This window comes from Danio aesculapii, chromosome 10 (assembly GCF_903798145.1).
Source record: "Danio aesculapii chromosome 10, fDanAes4.1, whole genome shotgun sequence".
NCBI classification, from domain to species: domain Eukaryota; kingdom Metazoa; phylum Chordata; class Actinopteri; order Cypriniformes; family Danionidae; genus Danio; species Danio aesculapii.
In genome coordinates this window covers 13,049,852-13,068,347 of record NC_079444.1, presented here as the reverse complement: position 1 = coordinate 13,068,347, position 18,496 = coordinate 13,049,852, and the positions used below count along the sequence as shown (strand labels likewise).

At 33.7% G+C, this 18,496-nt stretch overlaps 1 protein-coding gene across 1 annotated transcript in view; it reads right to left on the bottom strand.

Annotated features, from left to right (window-relative positions):
• The window catches only part of ror2 (receptor tyrosine kinase-like orphan receptor 2), a 139,262-nt gene that overhangs the window by 49,259 nt on the left and 71,507 nt on the right, over positions 1-18,496 (bottom strand). Inside the window, exon 2 of the mRNA XM_056466968.1 lies at positions 1,076-1,156. Within this exon, the coding sequence (XP_056322943.1) occupies positions 1,076-1,156 (81 nt within the window). The remainder of the gene's footprint in view (positions 1-1,075; positions 1,157-18,496) is intronic.

Genomic DNA, 18,496 nt, shown 5'->3' with positions numbered 1-18,496 from the left:
AAATCTAAGCTACATATTAGCTAAGTATTTCCCTTTTAATTAGAACAAATGTAGTCAAAGGCTGCTGAACCTGTCTGAAAGGCACTTTTGATCACTATATTATAAAATTGGTATTTTTATTCAGTATCTTTTTCTCTTTGGAGTAGAAATGTGTATATAACATACAAAGTATGAACTGATTGGTCAGTTGTTGTCATGTGACTGGCGGTGCGCTAGTGGCATTCTTTCAACTAGGTGTGCCTGGAAAGCGCGAGCGCTTCACACTACCAATATACCGCGTGCCTCCATTAGAAATAAGAAACTTGCGTGCACAAAAGATGCAGAATGTGAACGGCCCTTAGTTAATCCACAGAGTGTGTAGGTATTAGCCTCTGTGTACAAGCTTGGAACTTTGAACTAGCGAACAGTTGGCGTAACTTTGTATAGTTGAAGCAGATTTGTTCCATGCAGAAACCCGGTATTGAGAAGCCTTTACGATTAATTAACCGTGAAGAAAGCGCAGTTAATAGTGAAATCAGTTAATCATTGCATCTCTAATTTCCAATTTAATTGCTTTTTTGTTTTTTGTTTTTAAGGACTATTTATTCCTTTTTGAATAACGTCCATTTTAAAATAAAATTATGCATTTATTTTTTCCGTTCTTAACATTTTGTGTGCACGTGACAAGTCAAAAACTTTCGTAGGAATTCAGTGATGTGAAATGTTAAAGCAGAAAGAATGAAATGTTTTTTTTTCTTCATTTAAATCCTCAAGTAACACTTTAATAAATGAAAACATTTAGATCCAATCAGTGAGACTATAAAACGTGATTAAAATAACCAATTATATTAGATGTTAAATACACAGTTATGTTAAGCGGAATTTTGAACCGAATAAAGGTAGATAATTACACATAGTTTGGATATTTGATACTTTTGTACATTTTATACCAGGACTTTCATAGGAAGATCAATGTACCAAAATGTCATTAAACTGCATAACAAATAGAGATTTTTTAAATACAGTGTTAGCTTAGCATTTGTGTGAACATCAAGATGAGGCGTTCTGCACAGAGTTTAATAAGGTATTCCTTTACCTTCAGGTGTTGGCAGACCTCCACTTTGGGCCTCCGCGAGAGCCTCAATCTCTCCAGACTCCAACAGGTTCACGTCAGCCTCTGCAAAACAGAGACCGCACTGTTAGTACAGCATAAGACAAGTCCTGCGCTAAAATAACCAAGCAAGAATAAGACAGCGGTGATCTCAAATGATTCAGTGTATTAGGAAAATAAAGCAACTGTTCTGACAAAATAGAGTAAAGGTGACTTGTAATTATGATACACTCATATTTATGATTTTATTCTTAGACTAGTACACACAATATAAATCCACAACAAAAATAATAAATCCTTGTTAAAATTCAATAGTCACTATTAAGTGAAGGCAAAAATAATAAAGGCATTAAATTTGAAATTAAATGTCCCTGTGGATGTCGCAACTATGAAATTTGATGAATAATCATCTAAGAAATAATAGCGATTTTGCAATAAATGTCTGTTTTGGTGCTTTGATGATTAATTGTCTGATTTGGGGCCCAACCAGAAATCAAAACAACAAGTACAGTATATAAAATTATTGTATTTAGCATTTCTAATGATTTAAAAAGAATATGTAAACCATTTTTTCAATATTTTGAAATATGTTGAAATTATATAGAAATGTATCACACTTTCTCTGAAATACAAACATAAACTTGTGAAATGTGGGATTTACACATAATGTCAATATAATATAGGTAACACTTTTTTTGATGGTCCATTTGAGTATTAGTAGACTGTCTGCTTCTTCATGCTGCTATTTCAACAGACATTTAACTGACTATCATAAACTTATCAAGTACATGTCAACTTACACTAACCCTAACCCCAACCTAACAGTCATAATCTAATGAGAATTAGCTGGCATGTAGATACAATATAACTTATATTCAATAAACGGATCATCAAAATAAAGTGTGACCTAATATATAATACATCAATAATGTAATATAATATATAATATAATATATCAATAGTTCACTTGCTTGTAAGATTGTAAATTTGTACCTTTAAATATTAAAGTATGTTTTACACTGCTGTCTGGAATACTTTATTCTATCTGGTCAGTCGCAAAATTCCAAGGTATGTTATTCCCAGATAAAAAATGCTAAAACTAATAAGATATGTAATAATAATAATAACAATAATAACAATAATAATAATAATAATAATAATAATAATAACAATAATAACAATAATAATAATAATAACAATAATAATAATAATAATAATAATAACAATAATAACAACAACAATAATAATAATAATAATAATAATAATAATAATAATAATAATAACAATAATAATAATAATAATAATAATAATTATAATAATAAACTAAAAGAGACAGGATGTGAACGTACAGAAATGCAGTAGCTATAAATACCCTGCTACTTATAAATGAATATAAAATAATCTAAGCATTGTAATTCCTTCATAAACCATTAAAAACTTGTTAACAAGCTTTATTATTTGCAAACTTGTTAAATAAAATGAGGATTCCTTTTGGAAATCAAAACAAAAGAGCGCTGGCTTTGATGACAGACTTTTTTAGAATGACCAAAACAGCATTTCAGATGTTTTGCAATGTAGTCAGTCTGCTGGTTTGTCCATTAATGCAGTCCCATCACACCTATTTTTAATGATCAAAAATGGTGCCGTCGCATGATCCAAGTGGATACTGCACACTGGTGGTGGTGTGAAGAGACCCCCCTCATGATTGTGAAGCGCTTTGGGTGTATGGCCAGACACAATAAATGTGCTATATAAATACACATTACTTACTTGCATTACTTACAGAATATTTAGTTTTTTAAGTGCATTTATGTTAAGTGACGATTCATTTGAATAAAACTATACAGATGCTGCAACACTTCCAAGCGTTTCTCACTCATAATTATGGATTTGTGACATCCATGTGTGTTCATCTCAAGTACATCATCTTTCTTTATGTCCTGAATGCACCATAAACATGCAGAAAATGTTCGCAGAAATAGCAATAGCATGTACAGTTGAAGTCAGAGTTTTTAGCCCTCCTTTAAACTTTTTTTTCTTTTTTAAATATTTCCCAAATTATGTTTAACAGAGCAAGAAAATTTTCACAGTATGTCTGATAATATTTTTTCTTCTGGAGAAAGTCTTATTTGTTTTATTTAAGCTAGAATAAAAGTTTTTAATTTTTATAAAAATCTTTTTAAGGTAAAAGTATTAGCCCCTTTAAGCTATATATTTTTAGATAGTTTACTGAACAACCACCAATAACTTGTCTGATTACCCTATCCTGCCTAGTTAACCTAATTAACCTAGTTAAGCTTTTAAATGTCACCTTAAGCTGTATAGAAGTGTCTTGAAAAATATCTAGTCAATTATTATTTACTGTCATTATGGCAAAGATAAAATAAATCAGTTATTAGAAATGAGTTATCAAAACTATTATGTTTAGAAATGTGTTGAAAAAAATCTCTCTGTTAAACAGAAATTGGGGAAAAAATAAACAGGTGGGCTAATAATTCTGACTTCAACTGTACATGTATGATTATACTGATCAGATGTAGGGATGTAACGATTCACCTGACTCGCGATTCGATACAATTTACAATACTAATCTCATGATTTACGATTCAGTCACGATTTGAACAAAATTATTTAAATCAAATTTAAGATGAAGAGCCTTTTCATTTTTTCTTAAATGCTGCACATTCTTTTGCAAAATATAATAGATTTTCATAACTAAACTGCTATTTTAGAAACCAACTCCAAAAAAAAGAATAATACAAACTAAAGAAGACTCAATAACATAAACAAACTAAATCTGTGACTGTGCTGGCATTTTTAAAAGAAATATCCACATATCTATGTTTTCTAGCTGAGATCTTTGCACATTTATAATGTCCCCTGCTGATGAAAAAACTCACTCAAAATTCACTGGGGTCTGAGATAACTGGTGTGGAGAGGAAAGCCTTTCTTAGACCAGAGAGCAGTGTATACAGAGGTGGTCAATATAGCCTCTGCTCCACGGGACTGATTATAAAATTACTAATAATATAGTAGAACAAAAGACAGGAGTTGAACATGATTATGAAGGTGAATAATTAATATTACTTGTACAATTAACTAGTGTAAGTATCAGTGTGATGATTGCCGCTGTTGTGCAAGTAAAGCGAGACTGCGCCTGTAAACACAGCGCCCTCTCTGTTCAAAAAATGTTTCGCGATTCGTTCAACATTTCTACTGGTTTAAATAGTCACATATTTGAATCGATTTTCAACCGTCTCACGGTGAATCATTACATCCCTAGTCAGATGTAACCTTATTGAAACTATTTAGACATTTTAATTATTTTTAACTAATAGCAAAATACTACTCGAAAATCAAGAGCTCTTTTCACTGTAAAATTACTACGATGTTAAGCCAGCAAAAACAGCCTTAGGTTTCTTAAAGCCAGATGGTTTCATCTTCAGTTCATCATTCATTTGTTCTTAAATTGTTCATCATCATAAAACATTAAAAAGCAATCTGAGATGCTACATAAACACTAATGCTAAATTTAGTTCAATCCCAGAGACAAACTGCATTAGGTTTTCATATAATCTTTAGACGGTAAATGGACTGGTGTTTACCAAGCTCACTGTACGCGGTTAAGCGCAAATTACATCCTTGTTTAACAGTGTGAAATGACTTCCTTCTGAGACTCAAACCCCTGTGAGAACCATTACATACGGGGCATAATTTATTCTCTGTTAATATAATGTTGCAACGCTCCCTCCATTATTTCTTGATTTCATCTGTTCCAATAAATTCAATAGTTTTTCCCTCCATAATAAGCAAATCGCTCTCAAATCAAATAGTAGGTAAGGAACGTGCGTGCTGAAAACCACATTGGACATGCTATAAACAGCTGCTCCGGGTCTTCAACGTAATTACAAAGTGCTAAAGTTGTATTCCATAACACGCTGCCAGCTGAACCATTAGTGAGTGATTAGGACTCATCCACATATTCCTAACAAACACGGCACATGGAAGACATTAGATGGCTCATATTTCACCCCAAATACATACAGTACAATAATGAAAATCTGGTCATTTCTTTTAATATTAAATGCCAACTATACACTGAATATTTAACGTTTACCTGTGCTAAAACAAAGAACTGCGAACGATTAGCAGGATCTTCATGAAGTTGATGATTCTCCTGCTCAAACTTTGGTTCTTTAAGACAAACTATGTATATTTTATGCCGGTTGAATAATCACCTGCCATAGCACACATATACACACACAGATCGTGTCTTTCAGAGCCGGGCAGAACCAGCATACACTAGGCTTGCGAACTCATTTATTTCTCATGTGGCAGAAAAGTTTAATTTTCATATGGATAATCCTTAACATACCAGTGCCTGAAAATAATGCACAATCCAAAGGCATGAGTCACGAAGAAAAAGAAAAAAAAACGCAAAGCATGCATTTGTTAAAGGTGCAGTATGTAAGTTTGACACCCAGTGGTTGAACTAGGTATTACACACCTTGTTCAAAACACACGGAAGCGCAGGTTGCCAAATTGATGACTGGCATCATGTCATATTAATATCGTTCAAGATTAAGATAATTTTTTATTATTTTTATAATTTAGTATAATGATTAGAAATATTTTATAACCATTTAAGATTTTTGAAATCAAACTGATGCATCACTTGCTTTTGTTCATATCTCAGATCTCAGTTCTACCTATTAAAGTTAAACATTAAATGACAACAGGACACGGGTTGCTCTACAATTATATATTTTTTATTATGGCAAGAATAAAAGCAAAAAAAAAAAGTTCACTTACATAAAAAATACTGACGTTTTTTATTTTATTTAGCCATCTCCACAAATCACACACTCCTGTCTGGCTAGTTTCTGTCCTCTACTTAGCCTATATGCTAAAAGACAAATATGGTAAAACATTCCTGATTATTATCACCAATAAAGTCTAGAAAAACAGGGCATCTGTATATTGTAAACCGAAAGTTCAAATATTCCTTTATAAGAAATAATTTGTGACTTCATTTTGGTTTGTAGCTATTAAATTGTTTTAAATTCAAAATTGTAACATATACGTGTAAAACATGATGGAAAAACATATTCTGTAATATTAAAACCACCTGGGTCTCCACTTTTGCATGGCCTCTCTTTTTGGTTTTAACAAACTTATCCCGCAGGTTTTTCCAAACTTTTACAAACACTTTCCTTCTTTCCCACAGCTGTTGCAATTTCTAGCCAAGAATTATTGATCATCTGGTCCTCTCTATGATCAGAGACGGATCATAAAGATGTCTAAACAGGCGTACCGGTTTCGGACAAAATCTCTTCAAAGTGGTTCATATTCAACTCAAATGAAATGTGGCGCCGCGCAAACTGTTCAATAGTCTCAAAAAAAAAATCATGACTTCCGCCAGCCAAAATCATGTCACAAGCACCAGAAAGCTGATTGGCTATTGCATGTTGGTCTCATTTGAAGTTGTAATATCGTAAACTACATTTGGACCAGCGAAATAAAGAACTACAACACCACGAAAACCAAGCAACAACAAAAAAAGAATTTAAATGAGCAATAGATGTGGTGTTACATGGACATCGGAAAAATAAGACCTGTGCAAAAATATTTAAGACCTAGAACAGCGAATTTAAGACCTAAAATTAACATTTTTTTTTATTTTAGACTTTAAGACTTTTTAAGAGCCCGCGGAAACCCTGATATATTTATGTTAATGAGAATTTGAACAGATGTAACTAATATGGTGGTCCATTGGGAGCAAGGCTCGAGTCACAGAGTGAATACAAATAATCAGACAGGTGTAGTGAAATTCTCAAGTCAGCAGATTATGCAGAAAAACTAAGCCTCATCTACCCTTTCTGCTGAACCACAATTACGTTTGTGTTAAATTTGAGGGGAGAACATTAAAAACACGTGCAGCTTTGCACCTCAGAGCCATAAACAGGTGTTTCCGCTCTCAAATCACAAGCAAAAGGATTTCTGGTCTTGAAAAAAGCCAAAGGCAAAACAAAACGAATAATTAGGCTGACTTTGGCAAGGAGTTATGGGAGCGAACGGAGATGAATAAGTACATGCTATTTGTCTGGAAAGCGACTAAATTTATATGCACACTAACTGACAAATGCATCCCGAAATTGATTACAGGATTATTTCTCACAAACTGTTTAAACATTCTTTTGATTTTGCTTGGCTCTCTGCTAACAAAACAAACAATTGCTCATCATCTGAAAGATCATGGCAAATGAGACATTACAGTGTTTTAAAAGATGATTTCTTATAATCTTCAACTTTTTAATCAATCTCAGTGTAATATACGAATTATAATGATACTAAACCTTGTTCCTGGAGGCTCCCAACAGCGTATAACAATGTCACTTTTTCTAAAATGATTATTTTAGGGTCCAATCACAGAAAATATTCAGAAGGGTGCTAAAAGTTATCTTGTGTTCAATTTTTATTTATGAAGATAAAAATTTCTTACATTTAAGGCACTTCACAGTCTTTCTCCTCACCAAACTTCTCCATATTTTTATCCCTTCTCGCACTCTAGATCATCCAACTATTTCTCTCTGGTGCCTCCCTGCATTCGATTAAGCACAATTGGAGCCACATATTTTAGCACTGCAGCTCCTCGGCTATGAGGATTGGATTTAAAGAACAGTGATGGTCTTCACACTTTTAAATACCGTTTTAAGACCCATCTTTTTAAACAGGCTTTCTTACGACTTTTTTTTCATCATGTAATTTTATATTTATATTTTATATATATATATATTTTATATATATATATATATATATATATATATATATATATATATATATATATATATATATATATATATATATATATATTGTTTGTATTTGCAACTTTTTCATGTATTTGAAATTATGTTTGGCAACATTTTTTTTTTTGACTGTTTTTGGTTTTTTGACATTTGTTGTAAGGCGACCTTAGCTGTCCAGGTGTCCGTACGGATTACAACCCACAGTTCAGAATACACGTAACCTGTGGATTAATACATTTTTTTAACTAGTAGATTAATCCTAAATTTGAAACAATCACAGAGAGATCACCTCTTGCGTCATTCAAATCAAATGTATGAAAGGCTTTCCTGTGAAATATAATGCTGACGGAAGTAGTTATTAGGGATGTTGTGGGTTTCTAAGGTTATTATAGGATTTATTCTGTCACTAATTGTTTAGCCTGCATTAATGCATTCAGTGTAAGCTGCACAATTAATCATTAAATGCTCAACACCCACTCAACATAGATTATAAATGATGGTGATTTGCATAGGTTTATTAATCTGTCGAATCGCTGCATTTAAATCTGTGTTTGAAAAACGCAAAAATCAAGAAAGAGATTCAGGCTTTAGTCTTGAGTTAGTAATGAAATTACAAACAGATAAATAACAGTCAAATAACACAGAAATACTGGGATAACAGTTTATAATTTAGATAAAACCACTGATGTTTATGGTACATTTTTACAGATTAAGATCACCCTCATATGCATTTCACTTGACGCTCAAAAATGAAATCTGTAGGCAGCACTAACATTATTTAACCAATAGGTGGCGAAAACCAGCCATCAGAAATACGACACTGAATAATTCTTCAAAAATTATACATCTAGCAATGAAACATGAAGTTTTATGAGTGAATAACTGAATCATTTATTGAAAATGAGACTAAAAATAAATATGGGTTGCACAAATTATAATGCTAGATTTATACATTTGGTGTTATCAGAAATAGTAGTAACACAGTACTGACTATTTTACTATTTATATTTAGTCAGCTGATTATTTCTTCATTTTAATAAAATTACAGCTTCTAGGTTCTGTTTGTTAAAACCAAAAGTGCTTGTTTTTCCCCTTTAAGGCTGATCCGAAAATAGTCTGATCAGTGACTAAAAAACTATAACGTAATTCGAACTGTGAGATTTGTGATGTGTAAAACCACTACTGTCCAGAAAGGTGACATTTATAAATAAAATGAATTATAATTATTATAATTAAAAGTTTTCATGAATATTCTTAACTTCTGAAGTAAAAAAAATACTGGGTTTCATTTTAAGGTAAAAAACACTACACAATCTCTGCAGATTATCATAATGATGTCCTTGTGACACAATTTTTCATCATCAGCAATATCAGACCAAGTTGATAGTACACTAACAAAAGCGAAGGTAAAAGGTGAATGTTGGGGGAAAAAACAGCCATTTACTTCCATACTAATTTTGTTCCTACTATGATTGTCTGCCTTTTTCCTGAAATTCATCAGAAAATCTTGTTTTGGGTTCAACAAATGCTAGAGAATGATGCTAGAGAAATGTTCATTTTTAGGTGATCTCTTTAAGCATGCAAACCTTAACAGGAGGAGCTCAGCACCTTTTTAAAGGCGCCTTTCAAATAACCATGTAATTTATTGTAATGCCTAAGGTCACAATTTCACATCAGATCCTCTATTTTGGACTGAACCTTCAACCTTCGTGTTAACAGTCCAGTGCAGTACTCAATATGTGGCCACCACACTGGAGGGTGGCCAACAAAAGGGCCAGTGTGGAGACCTGGGAAAAGACGCTGATCTAATTATTTTGGCTCGGGGTGCCTGCGAGCACTCAAGCCTCTGAATCACCACCTTTCACACCGGATTCTCCTTTTTTAGCGAATTACTCGCCTGGCAACTGTCGGCAAGCAGGCCGGTCGGAGTGCTCATAAAGAGGTGATGGCAAACAGCACGATGGCTGCAGTACGCCGAGTCGCCCCCGTGGGAGAGTACGGCTCCAGGATTGGGGGCCGAACACTTTCAGCCAGACTGAGATTGTAGAAGCTTGTTAACACTCCATCTTGTCCTCTGGAGAACTGTTTAGCGAGGAACCGGTTGCCAGATTCATAAAATAAAGGAGTGGGATAAAGAGGAGAAGCTGAACTCAGTGGGAAAAACAACACCGCTAAGAACCCATTTAGGTAAATTGTAGCTTCCCATGAAGCAAATTGAGAAGAACATTGCATTCTCTTCCACCAATGAAGGGATTGTTTAGGGCTTGACCATATTCCATTAAATTCAATTCATGTTTATTTCTATAACACTTTTACAATGTAGATTGTGTCAAAGCAGCTTAGAAGTACATTAAAATTGTGTCAGAGTTGAAGTTTAGTTCAGTGTAGCTTAATTTAGGGTTGTGCCGATAGACTATAGTATCGCGTATCGACGATAGGCAAAGGTATCGCCGAGAGCTGAGACCTATGACGATTTGAAAGACAATAATTAGCTCATTTCACATTAATGTAGACCTAATACATGTTTTAATTGCATTATTAAATAAAATAAATCGTATTATTATTTTTAATCATCGTTCTATCCTAATTTTCAGTGCATGCATTGACTGCTTCTTCAAATATACAGAATATAGATACCTGTTTTATTTGTGTTTGATTTGATGGAATGATAAACACGGACATGCGCAATTTTCAGAAAATAACCTATTTATTTAATTAAAAAATAAGTTAGGGCTATATTTATTTATATAAAATATTAAAATTATTATATTAACATAAATATTATTTATTTAAACTAGCCTATATTAAATTAGATTACAATCTGTAGTTTACCATTCCTTTTGGTTTTAACAAATTATTAAAAAGATTATTCATAACTTATCAAAGCACATTTTACTGAGTTCAGTGAAAAGTTTTGTATGTAGGTCAAATAGGGTATTTAATATTATAGGCTATAGGCTTTTGCCGACTCACTGCAGCCATGTATAAAATGAAATAGAAAACAATAAACATATATGCTAAGCCTAACATTGTGTTAGAGCTTAGCAAATACAATTGTGACACCATTGATGATTACTTTTGTGATGATTAAACCTGAAGCCACGCCGCGCTTACTAAACTAAACATTGGAAAACTTCACCGCAAACAAAAAGTCACGTGCGGGCACCGAGTCCTCCATCCGCCTCCAGTCTTGTTTCTTCCATGCGTAGATAAATATCATTTCATTTGCTTTCATCCATGTATATTATATCCATTTTGCGGCAGTCCCGCGGGCCGTGGATAACGGCATGAACTCGAAGTCACAATCAAATCATGTACCGCGCCGCACTGGTGCATCTAGTCTTGTTTGAAATAATTTTGGTCTCGCGCCTATTTAGCTGTAAGAGTGCAGTGATTTGCATTGGTTTAAATTATCCAACATCAAATGTAATACAAATGCAGTAGGTTATTAAATAAGTTTTTTTATAAATCAGCCAAAAGGTTATTAAATATGTTTAAATATGGTTAAATATAGTAATAACATATTACATATAAGCAAACATAACACTGCTGCGCCCCCATGCGATGGTATTGTGTATTGGCGATCTCACAGGGGGAAGATATGGTGATCTGATAATTTCATATTTCGCCCAACACTAGTTTCATTTTCACTACTGAAAGTCCAAACACTGAATAGCAAATCCATCGATGCCCCGAAGTCCCAAACCAAGCAAGCTAGTGGTGACAGTGGTGAGGAACAGACTTCACCAATTGACGAAAGTGAAGGAAAAAACCGAGAGAAACCAGGCTCATAAGTTATAAGATAAACTGTGTACTTTTGATATTTTTGAAAGGGAGATTCTGTACTTTTTGGTCAGGTCTGACTGGGCACATTCCTGACGTTACTTGTTCAACTGTCAAGTAACCGTGGTCTGCAGAAAAATAATAAAGCATCAAGACAACCTGCTTCCAGACCTGCTTCACCAGCACATCTGCGGATCTACTTAGCACGAGGTGACAAGCATGAAAAACAGCTCCTCATGGTTCTTCACAAGCACAGAAAAAGCAAGCAATGACCTGGTGAAAGAATTGTTACGACATTCCTGTTGTCTTTATTACTCCTTTAGCAAACGAAAAACCCCCCAAAACAAGTTTTCTTAGATCCAGTTACAGAACAGCTGGTTGATAAGGTTAGCGAGGTCAGCAGTGGCTCATTAGCTTGAGATTCAGTTCGTCCAACTGCATTAAAGGACTTCTGAGACATAAATCAAAGCATCAAAGTCAGCTCAACATCATCCAATCCTGCAATAGCATGCGAGATCAAATCAAGTCCTGCAATTCCTGACTGTATCGATCTGAATACCCCATTCATACATTTTCCAAACTCTCTGCCCTATCTAGGGCCCCAGAATTGGAACTTCCCCATTAAGTCTTAATGATTAACAGTAAGTGAACTTGATTTGCTGTTCTTGAAGGAGACCTGAACTTAAACTCCAGGCTAATGGTATTACACAGAAAATGTAAACAATCAAGGCTAGGCAATTATTTAATGGAATTATATTCATGCACATTTTGTCAATAAAAATGATTCTATTAAATCTCTAGTATGTGCTTTCGAATGGAGCAGCATTTACTAGTCATAGTTTGCAAAAATTGGTTTTAAAATATAATTCAGGCCAATAAAGACATTGAAATAATTGTTCTGCAATAATGAAATTGTTCTGTGACCATTGAAAAGGCTGCGATGGTATATGGCTTTCAATCCTTAGACATGGCATGACAAGGTGGCTTCTTGTCCAGTGAGTGACCTCATCTAAGTCTTACAAATATCACTGGGAGCAAATGTACAGGTATGAAAACATTTGCACCAGCTCTGGTACTCGACTCTCCAGTGTATTCACATGACTAGTGTTGTTGTTTTGGATGTTATTCTCCTTTGACTTGCGCAGATTGATAAAAGAATCAAGCAAGAGGGGGAAAATTGCCCACTGATTGTCTAATTATCACAGACTAATGAAAGCTTAAAGGTATTTAGGAGCCAAAACGAACTTGCCCAAAATTCTGAGTTGGTGTGCTGTTCCGAACTACTTAACCAAACTGAAAAGAGCTTTATTTTGGATGGATTCTGCTTAAAATGACATAACTTCTGTTTGTTTATCGATTTTGGTTGAAGAATACTAGGGCTTTAAATGCTGCAGATGAAAATACCACATATAATAACATTTTACTAAAACTCAAATGAAAGCAGTTAAATCTTCTGTTTAAAATGCAACACTATGGTGATTTAAAAGCTTTCTTAGTGGGTATTTGGAGGGGTTTGTGGGTCCCTGTGAGAGCGCCCTCTGGCCTTTGGAGATTTTGTTGAATGCAGAGCTTTACATCTCTGTTGGCCAGCGATAATTCGATAACAATCATTTTCGCGATATATATTTTTTCTATAAAACGATAATGACAGTTCGATAAGTGTCCGATAATATTTACGCACTATGTGTAACGCTGCACAGGCATTTTGCTTTGTTAGTTGCACTTGGAGGAGTAAGAAAAAATAAGGTAAAAAAATGTCACAGTCACAGTCATTGTTGACAAGAAACCTACTTAACTTTAGTCTGGAGCTACTTAGTTTTGCAATCAGACACAAAACAGAGCAACTTGCACTGTAAACTGTGCAGACGACTGTGCAGACGACTCGTGCCATCAGGCAACACCACAAACCTGTTTCATCATTTAAAACAATACCACCCTTATGAAGATGCTAATTAAATTACAGACCCCATTAAGTGTTGGTAAACCAGTGCAACTACCCAGAGTTTATGTCATCATTTTCGAAAGCCGTGCCTTACGAGAATAAACTCCGAAAAGACAGACGAAAGATGACAGACAACACAATCTCAAACACATCTCAATGAACACTTGATGCTTGCTGTAAACTACAGGCTGCATTATTTAAAGGCATTTGTTACGACATTGATAGGAACTTTTGTTGTAAAGATTATGTTTCCTTTTTTAATATTAAACATTTTCTTTGAATCCTATAATATCACTTTTGTCCCTCATCGACCAGCCTTTATTTATTTAAAAGACATCATCGCTGAGAAGAAATCAGATGCTCAAGACAAAATCTTTAAAATAATGACATATTAAAAATGCAGCAAATATATGACAGACGTTTATAACAACAGTGGATCATTTTTTAAATCCTTGTTTTCCACGGAGCGAAGCATCATCCACCCATTGTTGTTTAAGACGGGCACAAACTAAAAATATGTACACTTTATATATTTTTCTTTGAAAATGTCTTTGAAAATGGTGATGTATTTTTTGTTGGTCACCTATCTACAACATAAACAAGAAGAACGAATAACATCTGAGGTGAAGTGCTTCAAAACAAGTTCGCTATAGTATATGCTTTAGCACCAAAATAATCCATTAAACTATTTTCGCGGTTTCAGTGAACAGCATGAGCTGGACCGTCTTTACAAACTATTCATAGTACTGATAGTATTCATAGGTTACCTCCAAAAAATAAACTCGGTCTGAAGAATGAGAGCGCTCAGAAACTGGTGTGAATGGAAAGGCTCCCCGTTGAAAACTTGAACAGTAAATGCTGAATTAAGATTGTTCTTTTGTCTATTATTTTATTATTCATATTGTCAGACAGCTAAAACATTTCACAAAATGTGTTAAATCAGCTGCACAAAGCGATTGGCATGCTGAAAATCCTATAAAATTGGTAGATACTTAGATTTGACATTTATCCTGATAATTATCGATATCGACTGATATGAAAAAAATTGTGATAATTTGTTTGCTATATCGCCCAGCCCTACTGATACCCATTGACTTCTTTTTGGCAGTCAATGGGTGCCAGCTACTAGTACTTTACAAAATATCTTTTGTGTTCAGACAGGTTTTGAACAAGTGAATGGTGAATAAATGATAATATTTGGTGAAATATTTGGATTAGAGTCAGTAATTAGCCATGAAATAAATCTACAAACTATGTGGAAAAAAGGGGTTTGCTGCTTATTTGATAAACCCAGTGCTATTGACAATGCTTTATATACAGTTAAAGTCAGAATTATTAGCCCCCCTTTGAATTTTTTTTCTTTATTAAATATTTCCCAAATGATGTTTAACAGAGCAAGGAAATTTTCACAGTAAGTCTGATAATATTTTTTCTTCTGGAGAAAGCCTTATTTGTTTTATTTCAGCTAGAATAAAAGCAGTTTTACATTTTTTAAGAAACATTTTAAGTATAAAATTATTAGCCCCTTTAAGCTATTTATTTTTTCAATAGTCTACAGAACAAACCATCATTATACAATAACTTGCCTAATTACCCTAACCTGCCTAGTTAACCTAGTTAAGCCTTTAAATGTCACTTTAAGCTGTATAGAAGTGTCTAGAAAAATATCTCGTCAAATATTATGTCCTGTTATCATGGCAAAGATAAAATAAATCAGTTATTAGAAATTAGTTATCAAAACTATTATGTTTAGAAATGTGTTGAAAAACTCTTCTCTCCGTTAAACCGAAATTAGGGGGAAAATAAACAGGGGGGCTAGTAATTCTGACTTCAACTGTATATTCCTATGCCACTGAGTGACTGACTAAATGGGCTTTTATATACAGTACCATGCAAGGCTGCTGAATGTTTCTCAACAGCTAACAAATAGCTGCTTGCTAACAGTCCTGAACCAAAAACGTAACAGCAATTTCTTCATTCAGACCCTATTTTCAAATTACATGCAATATGTCCCACCAAGTACATGCTGATTAACAACATGGGATTTTGATGCATTTAACGAGAGCGGCCAGGATTGCAGGTTGCATATAAAGCAAGCTGACAAAATACAAAACATGTGGCTAACCAAACGGTTTTAAACTTAACTCATTCATAGAGACTCTTTAAACGACATTATCCAATAATCCAACTTCAGGTGCTCAGAATCACCAAACACAGAAGAATCTTACATATAAATCAATCAATCAAATGTGTTTTTAAATGTAAGAACTTGAGGACCACCCTCAGAGTAAACTCAATGTTGGCCCCATGATTGGAAACAAACTTCAATAGAGATGGTAAGAGCAAACATTTGTTTGTAGTTCAACTCATCCAGTTTTCCCCCTGAAGGCTTGCATCATTCTGAGGAGATTCGACTCTGCCAGATGTACACTATCCAGAAACTGTGACCTAAAATACAATGCTGCCCCAACAAAGGCAATTTTAGAGTTTTAAATCAAATCATCAGGGGGAGACCAATTTAAAACAATATATTGGAGAAAGGTGCTGGAATCAGAACCAGCATTTGGAAACAGATGCATGTAATTCTAGGAGAGATGTTTCCATGCAGCCAGCTAACGAGTACAAAGGATAAGCAGGAACATCGTGCTGCCTTCTAAGAAATAGCTTCAGCCAGATTTTAAAGCCGTATTACATGTGTTGTAAATTCATACCATCAATCTAGATCTACTGGCTGTATCTTTCCAAACACGTTCCTGGAGGCCCTTAGCACTGCACAGTTTGCAGGTTTTCTTTGTCTAACAGACATCCTGAGTCTTCACTAATGAGCTGATGAATCCAGTGTGCTTGATAGCGTTCAAAATGCTAAATATCTGTTCATCTGCACATCAATCTTTAAAATTATTCTACACTTCCATCCATCCTTAAAATGACATCCTTTCACCAATCCTTCCATTAAATCATTAAGAGTATTATTACTGTAGCATCCATCCTTAAATTATGTCCATCCAATCTTTAAAAATCATATCCATGCAGTCACTCATCCATCCATCCTTCCTTCCATCATTAAAATAGTTCATATGCATATACAAGCATTACTTCATTCATTCATTTAGCTATCAATACTTACAGCTTAAAAAATACTTACAGCCATTCATTCACCCCTTCATCTTTAAAATGATTCATATCTGTCCATGCATCCATCCATCCTCCCATCCCTTCCTTTAAGAATCATACTCACTCAATCATTCATCCTTTCACCTTAAAAACTTTTCATATCCATTCCATCCACGTTTTTACTCTTAATAAATATAAAAACATATGCATTCATTAATCTATTAAATTATTTATCCATTCAAGAATTAATTTATTCATTCATCCATCCATCCATCTATTCATTCATTCATTCAATTATAAAATTATTTTTCCATCTATGAATTCATTCATTCCTTCATTCATTCATTCAATCATTCACCCCTTCGGCTTTGAAATTATTCAAATGCATCCAACCAATCATGCTTCCACCTATGAAATGAGTTATCCATTTGAGCATTATTTGCTTCATATTTAAAATTATTAACATACATTCATCCACTTATCATTAAAGCTTTTAAAATTACATCCATTCATTTACTCCATCTCTAAAATCCTTCATATCCATCCATGCATTATATCCATCCATTTGAAATTACATTCATTCATTCATCCATACTGTCATCTTACAAATTACTTCTATCCATTCATTCATTCATTCATTCATCTCTCCATCTTTAAAATGATTCATATCTGTCCATGCATCCGTCTATCCATCCCTTATAAATCTTTAAGGATCATATTCACTCAATCATTCATTTCTTCACCTTGAACTATTTTCATATCCATTACATATATGCATTCATTCTTAATAAATCTTTTAAAAAAGCATTAATTCATTTACCCATCTATGAAAGTCTTTATCCATCCAAAAACTCATTCATTTATTCATGAAATTATTTTTCCATCTATGAATTCATTCATTCGTTCGTTCATTCATTCATTCATTCATTCATTCATTCATTCATTCATTCATTCATTCATTCATTCATTCATTCATTCATTCATTCATTCATTCCTCCAGCTTTAATATGATTCAAATGCATCCAGCCATTCACACTTTAATCTATGAAATCCATTTAAGCATCAATTCATTAATTGCTTCATAATTAAAATTAACATCTTCCATTAAGCCATTCATCATTAAAGCTTTTAAAGTCCCATCCATTCATTTACTCAATCTCTAAAAGTCTTCATATCCATCCATGCAATGTCCATCCATATTACCAACTTTGAAATTTCATTAGTTTATTCATTTATTCATTCCATCAATAAATGTTTAATTTAAAAAATATATCCATTCATCTATATTCAGCAACTTTAAAATAATTTATTTGCATCCACCCTTAAAATTATCATCAATACATCAAGCCATCCATCTATCCATATAAAAAAATCACATTATCCATTCATCGACTGATAATCCCATCTTTGAACCTATCCATCTGATCCATGCATGTATTCATCCATCCATCCATCCATCCATCTATCAATCCCTTAAATTATTCATATCCATCCATACATTTTTTTAATTGATTAATGTCCATCCATCCAATTAAAAACTGCACCCAACCATCTTTGCTATCAATTTTGAATATCCTTACCTAAATATGTATAACCAACCATCCATTCACATCCACCTCAACAAGTGTCTGTAAAAATGAAAATGAATTGACAGAGCACTTGCGATCAATGTCATAACTTCTGACTGGACAGGAAACAGTATGTGTTACTAAACAAAGGAAGTCCTGAACATGAAACAGCGTTGTTCACATTGAAAACACA